We start from the raw sequence: 12,368 nt of genomic DNA, 5'->3' as shown, positions 1-12,368 counted from the left end.
CCTCATTAGCATCTTGTAAAGTTCCAGCTGTCCATCACACACACTCAGAAGCTAATTAACCAACACTCGTTAGGTTCCTTCATGCTAATTTAGCAGATTATTACATGCAGTTGGTCAAATGTATTCATATAAACATTAGTTTATACCCTAACGAGCTGCTTCGACTTAACGAAGCTAAAAACACAGAACCTCAATGAGATCAGCACTAATTAGAACACAGTGTAGCTAATTAATCATTCATTCATCTTCTATATATAGTGGGTCACGGGGAGCTGGTGCCCATCTCCAACAGTCAACGGACGAGAGGCGAGGTCCACCCAGAACTCAGTTAAATATGACCAGAACCACTGGAGAACTGACTCTTTCATGCCTACCGTCTGTTGGAGTCTGGGCAGAAGAGGGTGATGGTCCACTGGGTCCAACACAGCAGAGGCCTGTTTCAGTACCATGGTACTGAATAACATGGTACTGTTCAAACCCTGACTGGAATTTGTTGTGAACAATTTTCTTCAGAACGTTTAGGAATTGGCCCAAAATTTTAAAAAAGTGTCCAAATGTTTGTTTTTGAGCAGAGGCTGCAGCACCTCAGCTTATACAACCGAACCTTCATCATTCTACATCGGCTGATATTTAGGAGCCATTCTTACAGGTCGGAGACAAACTTTAGAACCAGAACCGACCCTGAAAGCAGGTATGGGTTTTAGGTGTCTCAGTTTTCAGTCACGTCCGTTTCTGGTTTTACATCCTTTAGTAAAAGGTCAACTTGATTCTACTGACGACCAGAAACCATCCGGATCATTTCCACCAAACTATGTTCACGTCAGTAGGTGGCGCTGTCAACACTCGTTAACCCCAAGGTTTAATCCAAGAGCCATTCTGACCCAAACAAGCAACTTAAGATTCAAAACTCAGTTCTTCAAACTTCAGGAAGATGAAATAAAACTTCATTATAGGACCACACAGAAACACTGCTTGTATCATGAAATGTTCAACTCTGCTTACAGCAGATGTGAGCTGCTACAGGAGCCTGGAGGGTCCAGTACAGGAAACACAATAAATGCATGAAACCAGTAACACAAACTGGGACCTGACTCTTTTATTGGGAACTCTTGGTGTTCACTTTAAACTCATCTAACTGATCAATAGCAACTGATATAACAAGACAGGCTCAGATAATCGTCAGGATAAAATCTTGTTTCCATGACAACAGAGGGTTTACATTATCAATTCAAACACAAACTCCAGGATGATAACGGGTCGGTACTGTTCAGAGAGAAGAACCTGAGACAAAGTCAGGAAGTCTTCAGTATTTTGGTCTCTTGATGTCGACCCTGAAAATAAAAACAATGTGTTTACCTTATAGACAATAAATAAACACAACGTTGTTTTATAAAGTGCTGTTTTCTGATTGGCTGACAAACAGCTAAATAAAAAACAGTCAAAGAGGAAGTTGTTACCCGTCAGCCTCCATTTTCTTCCTCTTCTCGATGATCTGAATCAGAAGCAGAGTCTTAATAAAAGGTCCAGTGAAAACAGGAGGATGTTTGCGTCCATGAGACTCACCGCGCTGATCTTCTTCCACTGGCGGTCCAGCTCGGCCTTCTCATTGGTCTCTTTAAAACGTCGCGTCTTCCTGCCTTCAGACATCTTGATGCCGTACTGGAAGGCAGCCCTGCAGGGACAAACATCAGTGTCAGCACAAATACAGCCTGATGCCTGTCAGTCAGTGCTGAGGGGAAAGCAGACATACTTTGGCAGAGCCTCCTTGTTGTTCATGTAGTCTGAATATTCCTCCTGAGTGTCGAAGTCCCAGCGGCCCAGCGGCCCTTTCTTATTACCCTGAAACAGAACCAAAGTTGATCATGTCTCTGTTCACATGGGACTGAACAGCACTGCATGCTGGGAGATGAATGTACCTGGTCCATTTTACTGTAGTCCACCTCTTCATCACTGTCCACTGCAAGGTCATCCATCCTGAAGACACAGGTTTATTTCTGATTATGGAAACTTTCTCCTTCATGAGGACACAATGATATGAAGATGTCCTCCACTGTGGGGACACCAGCAGGATCTCCAGTTCAGGACAGACCCAGTTTCAGCCTTGTGGTTAGTGTGTGTGTGTGTCTTACGTTGCTGGGTAACACTCTGCGTATGAGTTGGATCCTCCAAAGAAGTCTCCCAACTGCTCCTTACTGGAGTCTCTCCTCTGAGAACCAGTAGAAACTGGTTAAGGACAAATACTGGACTCCCTAATAAATCTACTGGGCTCTAATGAGTGAGAATCTGAATTCAGTTTATTTCTATAACTTCAATTCACAACACATGTCGTCTCAAGGTTCTTCACAACAGTCAGGTTCATACATTCAAATTAATCCTAACCATCAAACAGTCAGATTCAGTTATTTATTCAAATTGGATAAAAAGTTTTTCTATCTAAGGAAACCCAGCAGATTGCATCCAGTCAGTGACTTGCAGCATTCACTCCTCCTGGATGAGCATGTAGAGACAGTGGACAGTCACTGGTGTTGACTTTGCAGCAATCCCTCATACTGAGCATGCATGTAGCGACAGTGGAGAGGAAAAACTCCCTTTTAACAGGAAGAAACCTCCAGCAGAACCAGAACCAGGCTCAGTGTGAGCGGCCATCTGCCACGACCGACTGGAGGTTTGAGAGAACAGAGCAGAGACACAAAGAGAACAAAGAAGCACTGATCCAGGAGTACTTTCTATGGGAAGGAAAAGTAAATGTTAATGGATGTAGCTCCTTTAGTCGTTTCATCTAGAAAGAAAGAACAGATAAACTCTGATCCAGTTTTCAAGGTTAGAGTCTGAAAGAGACAACATAGAGTTAGTTACAGTAGAAGTTCAGTCAGTAGCCATGTCTAGGAGAGAGAAAGGGTTAAACACTAAAAGACAGGGCTATGTGGATCATCTGTAGAAGGTGAGCATTAAGTTGTAGCCAGCAGAAGCTCGGACGATGCCCCTCTCCAGAAAGGTGTCACAGGTAGACACAGAGCCAGGCCAGGTGTAGCTTCTAGGAAGAGAAAAAGGTATGAGGTAATTTAAATAATTAGTAGGAGTTGACTCATTTATAGTAACATAATCATCTTGCTGCATCCAGGTTTCTGTGAGGCAAAATAAATCAATCTGATTGTCACAAATCAGGTCACTAACTAGCAATGTCTTTGAAGAGAGAGATCTTATGTTCAGTAAGCCACATTTAATTGTTTTATTTTTATTTTTAGTCTGAGTTGTGTTTATTTTATTAGATTTTCCTGATTTCCTCCTTTTAGATTATTTTTTAACCTATTAAATTTTGGCCGTGGGCGAGACACTGTCTTAATAGGGTAATGGGTGGGTAGCAGTACAGAAGCTGCAGAGAGGAGTGTTAAACTACGACCCTGCTTCCTGGTCTGAACCCTGGGTTGTCAAAGTTTAAACAGGAAGTCATAGTGAACAAGGATATGGTTCCTGGTTCTGCCACTGGTTGGCTGCTGCTCCACCAAACTTCTCATTGATCATCTTGATCTGATCTTTGATTGATCCAGGAGCTGATGGACAGACGAAGAGACAGATTATTCATCAGACCGTAGACAAACCTACTTTAAGCTGATTTCACGTGAAGAAGACATACCTGTGTCCACCTCTATCAGCTGGTGGTCATCTCCTCGAGGTTTCTCAAAGTAGGCGTGTCTCCTGCTCTTGCTGTCTTCGTCTCGTCCTCGGTGTCGATCTTTGTCTTTGCTCGGTTTGGACGTGGCAGATGGGATGTAGTCCCCAGTTTCTTCAAAGATGCTAAAAAATGAACAGAGGCGTTACTCAGACACTTCCTGAGACTGAAGGCTGAGGAGCAGAGATGGTGTGGAGGAAAACCGACCTGAGATCAGCTTCAGGAGCTCTTTTATCGTCCAGTTTACCTGAAACAGAGACAAATCAGCTGTTAGGACGAAGACATGTAGTGAGGACGCTGCTCACAGGCTGTAACCGAGGTCACCTTTGTCCTTCTTCTTCATCTTCTTGTGACGCGTCCCCTGTCTCAGGTAGGACAGGATCTGAGTCAGCTTGGAGATCACGATGTCGTTGGTGGTCAGAGTCGTCTGAGCCTGGGTCGTGGAGACACATGGAAGGAGATCGATGGACATCCACAGGTCAATGTTTACATCAGATACTGGGACAGGAAGTCAATCTGGAACAGGGCCCACCTCCATACTGGGACAATCTAACTGGGACCGGCCTCACCTCCATACTGGGACAGTCAGCCTTGCTGCGGATCAGAGTTGTTGGGATGTCAGTGTCGATGAACTCATCATCCAGGTCCACCACGTAGGCCATCCTGCCAGGCAGGAAGAGCTCGTTCCTCTCTGAGACCCCTGACCTGAACACCATACGGTAGATGTTCCTTCCTGAGGAGCAGGAGATGAAGGCATCAGCAGGGTGTGATGGAGAGATGAAAACATTTTCATGTTGGAAATGTTGAAAATCAAAGATGTTTCCTGTTGAACTGGGCTGATAACTGAATTATTTTACTTCTGATTCTCTGAAGGAAACAGAGGTTCATTGAACTGTTGGTGGAGATGACCCTGGGTCTAATTTTCTCCTTGAGTTTCTTGCCATGTTTCAACAAGTCCACACTGACTGAGGACTCACCAAGACGAGTCTTAAACTCGATCTTCTCCTCTGGATCCACGTCCTTCCTGAAACACACTTCAGTTCAATTATAGATCCAATTGTTGCTTACCAGCAGCTGCAGGAACTCGTCTCGTTTCTTACTTTGTTTCCGTCTGAACTTTCTCTATCATGTCTTCCTCTTCCTTCTCCTTGCTGGTGATTTCAGCTCTCACCTGTAAAACAGACACAAGCTCAGGTGTGTTGGTGACAGGTGACCCACCGGTGCAGCGTTGGTAGGCTTGGCTTGTTCCCACGGTCTGACCTTCTGCAGCAGAGCGAAGTCCAGACCTTTCACCAAGTGAGTGTGCTCCATGTCACCTCCCAAGAACTTGGACTCCTGGATGAGCTGCCGTCGTTTCTCTGCTGCCGACTTGTCCCTGAATCACAACAAAGATTTTACTACGTGGCGCGCCGTCAGGATGAACTCTGAACTCACACTTGTTGAGACAGCAGTTGACCCAAAAGGTGAACACGAAACCACCTTTAGGTCCTGAAACCTTCGGATGATTTTCTACAAACTAAACTCCTGTCTTTCTCATCTGGAAAACTAGTCTGACTGCAGAACTCACGCCTCGGCCGTGGGTCCGACGGCTCGGTAGTTGGCCGTGGTGCTGATTAGCTCCGTCTCTTCGTAGTCTTTGTTGACGCCGTCTCGTCTTTCTCTCGCTCGGTCTCGATATTTCTCGGCCAGCTCTCTCTCTCGCTCCATCTCCTGCTGACGAAGCTTCGCATAATAACTGCAGGAAAACAGACAGGAAATAGTAGTGGGTTGGGGTTCGGCTCGCCGGGCTTTCTCTCTGACCAGATGTATTCAGAATTGATCAAACAGCTCTGACCTCTTCTTCTTCCTCCTCCTCGCCGCAGGATCCTCATCCTCATTGTAGTCCCTCGGCATTCTGGGAACAAAACACATTATTTATATGAGCAGAGTCGAAGCGTAAACATGTTACCGTTTGTTCCTCTCATCGTCGCTCACTCATGATGTCTGGACTTGGTGGGCGGAGCCGAAGTAGGCGTTGCCCGAGGCGTCATCAGCAGCTTTCTGAAGTCATCGTTGGTCAGTTTGGACCTAAAAAACACACACACACACACACACACACACAGAGAGTGATGCTCAACAACAACAGCATGTGACAATGTGTGACTCTGTGTCAGTGCTAGCGGCACTTACTGAGCAGCAGCTCTGTGGTCGTCCACATCGTGGCCCTCAGGGGCCAAAGGGTTGGAGTAACTCTCAGCTGGAACACAGACAGGATGTTAGGCAGCAAGCTGACAGATTGGGGCGCCGCACTCACATTTAAAACTCTAAATGTCTCCCTGACTGAACATCACCCTGAAAGAAGCTTTGACCTCCAGCTGACCTTTCTTCTGTAAACATGTGGAAGTTGAATTGTTGCTTCTCGGTTTCCAAATGAATATTCCTGCGATTGGAGACGCGAAAGAAGCAAACACTTCTCACAGAAAGTTCACAGATCTTTGACGTGATAACTGAGGTCCATCCATCCACTAACTGAAGACAGCAGATATTTCTAAACCTCGGGCTAGACGCACTAATCAGGATCAAACTACATGGATCCATGAAAAACATCTCAGTTATGATGATGATGTGAAGCTGCTGAAGCTCTGAGGTCTCCTAACTTTGCCTTCAGGTTGACGTGGTAATGGGCCCAAGTCCAGAACCATTTGCTTTTCTACAGAGTTTTACTGCTCTGTAGAAAATGGGCGGAGCCTAAATGTGTTTTGTTGTTTGTTTATCGTTGTGGTTTGTAAATGAATTAATTCATATTGATTAGTGGATGCTATTTATTGTATCGTTTATAGTGAACATTTTGTTATAAGAATTTTTGAATCGTCACAACAATAAATTCGGATTAATAACTGATAACTATAAAAACTGGCTTTTCAATGACATCATCAATAAATATCAATACCTTCAAAACCACGATTAAACATAGTTACTGTGTTTAGTTTAATGATCCAACTTCAACATGTAACTGGGCCCTGAAGAAGCCCAATTAAAAATGCCTCATCACTTTTATGGTTATCATGGTGGTACCAGAAGATTTCTTCTCGCCCAGCCCAGTGAAGGCCTGTCAGCTGAATGTGGGCCGGTAGGGTACAAATAAATGACCCTCTGGGGTTAATACAGTAGTTTGAATCTGGAGCTCACCGATTTCAGCTCATCAGAACATCCGAAAGTTTGTTCTGAAAAGTCAGAAAATGTTTCATGAAGTGCAAATTTAGCCTCAGTGTCTCTTTTGAAGATTAGAACCAAACCACTGATAAATTAATGATTTCTGGTGAGGAGATGTTGGTGTTTCTGATACTGTCAAAAAATATCACCGGGCTTTTCATTATGACCAAATATCTGTGTGTCAGATTTTAAACCAGACCTCTAAGTAAACAAAAGGACTACATCTGGAAGTCTACCAGGGTTGGGCGGTAATAAGGTAATACCTGCGGTATCTTTCAAAAGCTACGGTATCAGTTTCAATACCGTCATTAAATCATTAAAACATATAGGAGATAAGGATTAAATATAAGATAATTAAATTAATGTCAAAAAATGTATCTATGTCCAGCAGCACATACAGTACAGACCAAAAGTTTGGACAAACCTTCTCATTCAAAGAGTTTTCTTTATTTTCATGACTATGAATATTGTAGCTTCACACTGAAGGCATCAAAACTATGAATGAACACATGTGGAATTATATACTGAACAAAAAAGTGTGAAACAACTGAAAATATGTCTTATATTCTAGGTTCTTCAAAGTAGCCACCTTTTACTTTAGTTACTGCTCCACACACTCTTGGACTCTACATGTCTGGTTCCCACCGTGAAGCATGGAGGAGGAGGTGTGATGGTGTGGGGGTGCTTTGCTGGTGACACTGTTGGGGATTTATTCAAAATTGAAGGCATACTGAACCAGCATGGCTACCACAGCATCTTGCAGCAGCATGCTATTCCATCCGGTTTGCGTTTAGTTGGACCATCATTTATTTTTCAACAGGACAATGACCCCAAACACACCTCCAGCCTGTGTAAGAGCTATTTGACCAAGAAGGAGAGTGATGGGGTGCTGCGCCAGATGACCTGGCCTCCACAGTCACCGGACCTGAACCCAATCGAGATGGTTTGGGGTGAGCTGGACCTCAGAGTGAAGGTAAAAGGGCCAACAAGTGCTAAGCATCTCTGGGAACTCCTTCAAGACTGTTGGAAAACCATTTCAGGTGACTACCTCTTGAAGCTCATCAACAGAATACCAAGAGTGTGTGGAGCAGTAATCAAAGCAAAAGGTGGCTACTTTGAAGAACCTAGAATATAAGACATATTTTCAGTTGTTTCACACTTTTTTGTTCAGTATATAATTGGATTTTCACAACTAAGTCCACCACCACTTATACACAGTCGTCAATAATAGGGGCCTTCGGGAAAACAAGGAAGTACAAAAAGGACAGTGTCCGTTGGAAAACCTGCACGGGTTCAGTGACAAAATACTTGGCAAAGTAAATGATCTCTTTCCACACGGTGGAAAAAAAAGTCCTTTAAGGACATGGTAAAGGTCCTAGATGTCCAGTACGAGCTACCTGGACGGAAACATTTCTCACTAACAGCCGTCCCACATTTATATATTAAACTTAGAGACGAGGTTCAGGTACTGCTGCCAGAGGCCGACAGTTATTCTTTAACAACTGACATGTGGTCGTCAGTTAACATGACTCCATATATGTCCCTGATTGTCCACACTATTACACCTGAGTGGAAACTTGAATCCAAATGCCTCCAAACAACGTATTTTCCTGAGAGTCATACAGCAGACTGCCTTGCTGCAGCGCTCAGAGCTGCACTTCAGGACAGGCAACGTGACGAGAAAAAACTTTCAGCCATAACCACTGACAACGCTGCCAACATTTCTGCCGCAATCAGGTCTCTGGAGTGGCCGTGGCTTAACTGCTTCGGTCACAATCTAAACCTGGCTGTCACAAATGCAATGTATGACAATAGGCAAAAAACCGAGCGCGCCCTCGGAGTGTGCCGTTGTATTGTCAGGGCCTTTTCACACAGCTGGCAATGTAAGAGTGAACTCCACAAGAAGCAAGTGGAGTTGGGACTCCCAGAACATAATCTCATAACGGTAAGCAGAAATTTGTATCTAAAAATCTGAATCTCTTATGACATAGGTAAACTAAAAATATAATCATATACATTAAGGGGCTTATTTATTTATTCATTCATTCATCCATCCATCGGCAGGACTGCGCAACTCGCTGGAGCTCCAAACTGACAATGGTGGAGTGCATCCTGGAGCAGGCCCAGGGGATCAGACACGTCTTGTCTGACGACAGGAGCAACCTGTCCCTGACCTGGCAGGAAACAGACGTCTTGAAAGCTGTTCACGACGCACTGAAACCAGTCTGTGACTTCACTGATATTTTGTCAGGAGAACATTATGTGACCAGTTTCTCTATCCTCCCCATACTCCAGCTATGCAGGGACAATGTGTTGGCTTTGTCAGAATATGACCTTCAGCTAACAAAGTCAATCAAAACTGGAATTCTACAAAAGCTGGAGGCCAAATATGAATATGATTCAATGCGCAAATTAATGCGAAAATGCACTTTCCTCGACCCTCGTTACCTTGGAGGATATGAGACTGATGCCAGCGCATTGGCTGAGACCAAGGCAGAATTACAAACTCAGTTTGTGAGCTTAGAGGACCAGCAGGTCCAGTGGTCATCATCAGAGTGGAAGAAGGAGAGGCGCAACCCAAACCCCCACAAAAGAGGGCAGGTCCCATCGGCAGCGTAGAAGACCGAGTCGGAGCTGTTATCCAAGCAGACGAAGACCCATTTCTGTGGTGGAAATGTGCTGCCGGGCGTTTTCCCTTGATGTCACGAGTGGCCAGAAAGTACCAGTGCGTCTGTGCCACAAGCTCGCCGTCGGAACGGGTTTTCAGCACCGCGGGAAAAGTTGTCTGGCTAAAAATCTTGACTAAACCTGTTGACACCTTCCACCCAGCTCACTGCTACTGTTTCTTTTACCACATTTTTTAAAGGTCGCTCTTTTTCTTATTTAAAGTTGTTCAGGCTGTGATTTCATTTAATTGATTTGTGTTAATTGATTCTGCACAAAAACTGTTTTGGGTGGTCAGGTTAATTTATATTTGTACTTTTTAAGCTGTTTCTAATAAACGATATTGTGCACATTATGTTGTTAGTGTTTCATTATTAGTGTTCGGTATTTAATTTCTGAACAAGTAGGCACAAGTCAACAGTTTGGTGACGCTGTCTCAGCCTTAAGTCATCATTTTTAATTAGTCACGGTAATATCGTTTACCGAGGTAAAATGTGGACACGGTATGAAGGTATCAGAATTTGGATACCGCCCAACCCTAAAGTCTACCTGTGTGGTTTCACGCCACGATCAGACCTTATGCCGTCTGCCAACTTCAGCAAACCTGTCTTTATCCAGTAATTGTAATCAGACTTTTAAAGGACGGATTTAATGTACAGAATGAGTGAGTTACACGGATATGAACACCGACTCCGCAGCTACAAAACAAAAAATGTCAGCTTCAGGGCTGCGATGAGGATCAACGGAACCGTAAGAATGCTTTAAAACGGAGGAAGATGAACGCAGTCTGGTGAAGGTCCACGGAGAGATAAGCTATCAGAGCCTCGTCAAAAGGAAACCAGGAATGCCTCTGTGATCACAGTGTGTTTTATTTATATGTCAAAGAGATTTATTTGTTAGGCTGAATTAGCTAACGGACAGTTAGCATGCTAACGGACAGTTAGCATGCTAACGGACAGTTAGCATGCTAACGGACAGTTAGCATGCTAACGGACTCACTCTCAGGCATCTCTGCGGGCAGATGATCCTCCGCAGCGGGCTGACAGGAGCTGAATCTCGGCTAATGGACGGTCTGAAGCTCGGTGAAGCCGTTTCACTGGTTTTCTGCAGCTCTAAACTGATTTTCTCTGCAGCTCCGTCTGTTGTGTTCGTCTAAGCTCTGCGACGGTGTGATGACGTCACTTCCTTTTGTTTAATTCAGACAGCGACCCCATCAGGAGGGTTAAAGCAGTGCACGGAGGGCCACGGTAGCTCCAGCGGGTCCATTGTTGGGGTCAATCTGCAGCTGGGAAGGCGTGACGTAGGTAAATCCAACCCCGTGATTGGATGACCACGTCACTCTGGGCGTAGCTTTACGTTTTAATCAGTGCTAATTTTCTACATATCTTTTTACACGTACAACCGGACTCAACTTTAAATCTAATTCTGAAACACGAACTTCACGAGTGAAGGGACACTTCACTCTTTTCATCCCGCTTTGCCACTGCCGAAAGGAAGGAAGAGGAGGGAAACCGGAAAAACGGAGGGGAAACAGGTCCAAACGAACCAATCCATGTTTGAATGGACGAACCCCTAAACTTCCAGTCGGCAGATGTAGATGGAAGTTTTTATTATTTATTAGTTTAATTTTAGTTTGGACTGAGCAGGGTAATACCGCCCTCTGCAGGCTAGAGAAGACACTGCAGCTACTTCTGTTAAAGGTTCTCCAGGGCCGGCCGGAGGTTCTGCTGCTGCTTCAGGCTCCATTTTCCCATTTATCTAATAAACTACTTTTAGCATTGAGTGTTTTAACTACAATAAAATTTAAATAAAACAATACAATATTATTCTTAAGACACAATTAAGAACCAAGATGCAGGTCTAATTTGATCATCAACTGAAAACCTTCCAATCAAACAGGAAACCTGTTTCTTCTTTTCCAGCAACATTGCCATCAGTTCCACTCATGCAACAAAAAGACCTGAAAACTTTACATCAGAGCCTCTAAGCAGAGGGTCTTTATAATGATGGGGTAGGTGTGAAAGGCCCGATTTCTCCTGCAAACTTTGACCAGTTGGCAGAAATGACTCACCTGGTTGGTGGTCTCACGGCTGAGGTTACTCATGGGTATTTAGACAACATCTCCATCTTCAGACTTTGTGAGAAGTTGGGCAGAAGATGCCTCCGTTTACATCTACGAAATGATGAGACAGTTACAGCTACAGACAGCCGTGTTCACACAGCTGGTTCTGTTTCTGGGGAAGATTTAGGAGAACAGTGGAAACCAGCAGCAAAGGGAGGTCATCAGTGACACGATGAATGGGAAACATCTCAGTTTAGAAGATCTCACTGATCAGGTCTTCTTGTTATAGTGACATTAACATATAACAGAGAAGACATGTAAAGTTGTTCCCATTATTTGGACGGCGTTTCTCAGTTAAAACTAACTTTATTCCAAAGATCTGAATTTATTTATTAAACCGTCCTTGTTGTTGATGTTTCATATGGAGAAAAATCCTGAAAATCTTCACATTTTATGAATCACAGAAACCATTTTAAAATAGTTTCATAAAGTCTGAGAATTTCTTTTTAACTTTAAAACAGTTTGTGAAGCTGGTGAAATAAAGCGGCTCACTGGGGATGGAAATGGGCCCAGTCTGAGTTCCCTCCACAGGATGATGTTCTAGTTCCACCAACAGTTGGTATCCTCAGAACCAGCACAGACCAATTGAAATCCTCCTTCTGACTCACTTTTCCCAATGAAACCACAGGTGAACCAATCAGATCCCTCCATCTTAGTTACCCTGAAAGTAAGACCACTTGAGCCTCCACCAAACCAGTTAGGACCCAGTAAACACGGAGC

General features: G+C 44.0%; 1 protein-coding gene across 1 annotated transcript; it reads right to left on the bottom strand.

The window, feature by feature from the left end:
* Window positions 1-1,081: 1,081 nt before the first annotated feature.
* Window positions 1,082-10,731, bottom strand: ik (IK cytokine). The gene is made up of 19 exons (XM_047379449.1): window positions 10,526-10,731; window positions 5,840-5,906; window positions 5,645-5,737; window positions 5,505-5,564; window positions 5,238-5,405; window positions 4,931-5,045; window positions 4,771-4,841; window positions 4,648-4,694; window positions 4,240-4,403; window positions 3,995-4,103; window positions 3,878-3,917; window positions 3,635-3,795; window positions 3,467-3,551; window positions 2,130-2,216; window positions 1,917-1,974; window positions 1,751-1,839; window positions 1,564-1,672; window positions 1,458-1,492; window positions 1,082-1,331 (listed from the first exon to the last, which is right to left on the bottom strand). Exons 1-19 carry the CDS (start codon window positions 10,533-10,535, stop codon window positions 1,304-1,306), a joined length of 1,596 nt encoding a protein of 531 aa, XP_047235405.1. The 5' UTR covers window positions 10,536-10,731; the 3' UTR covers window positions 1,082-1,303.
* Between the last annotated feature and the right edge of the window lie 1,637 nt (window positions 10,732-12,368).

Source organism: Girardinichthys multiradiatus, chromosome 11 (assembly GCF_021462225.1).
Source record: "Girardinichthys multiradiatus isolate DD_20200921_A chromosome 11, DD_fGirMul_XY1, whole genome shotgun sequence".
NCBI lineage: Eukaryota > Metazoa > Chordata > Actinopteri > Cyprinodontiformes > Goodeidae > Girardinichthys > Girardinichthys multiradiatus.
Note: the sequence above shows the minus strand (reverse complement) of the source record. Positions and strands in the feature narration are given on the sequence as shown.

What these genes read in the sequence shown, in the direction of transcription:
- ik (XM_047379449.1), bottom strand. An exon ending in ACCAAGTCCAGACATCATGA is followed by an intron (nt 5,565 to 5,644) that starts GTGAGCGACGAT and finishes TTTTGTTCCCAG; the next exon opens with AATGCCGAGGGACTACAATG. An exon ending in GTCGGACCCACGGCCGAGGC is followed by an intron (nt 5,046 to 5,237) that starts GTGAGTTCTGCA and finishes GTTGTGATTCAG; the next exon opens with GGACAAGTCGGCAGCAGAGA.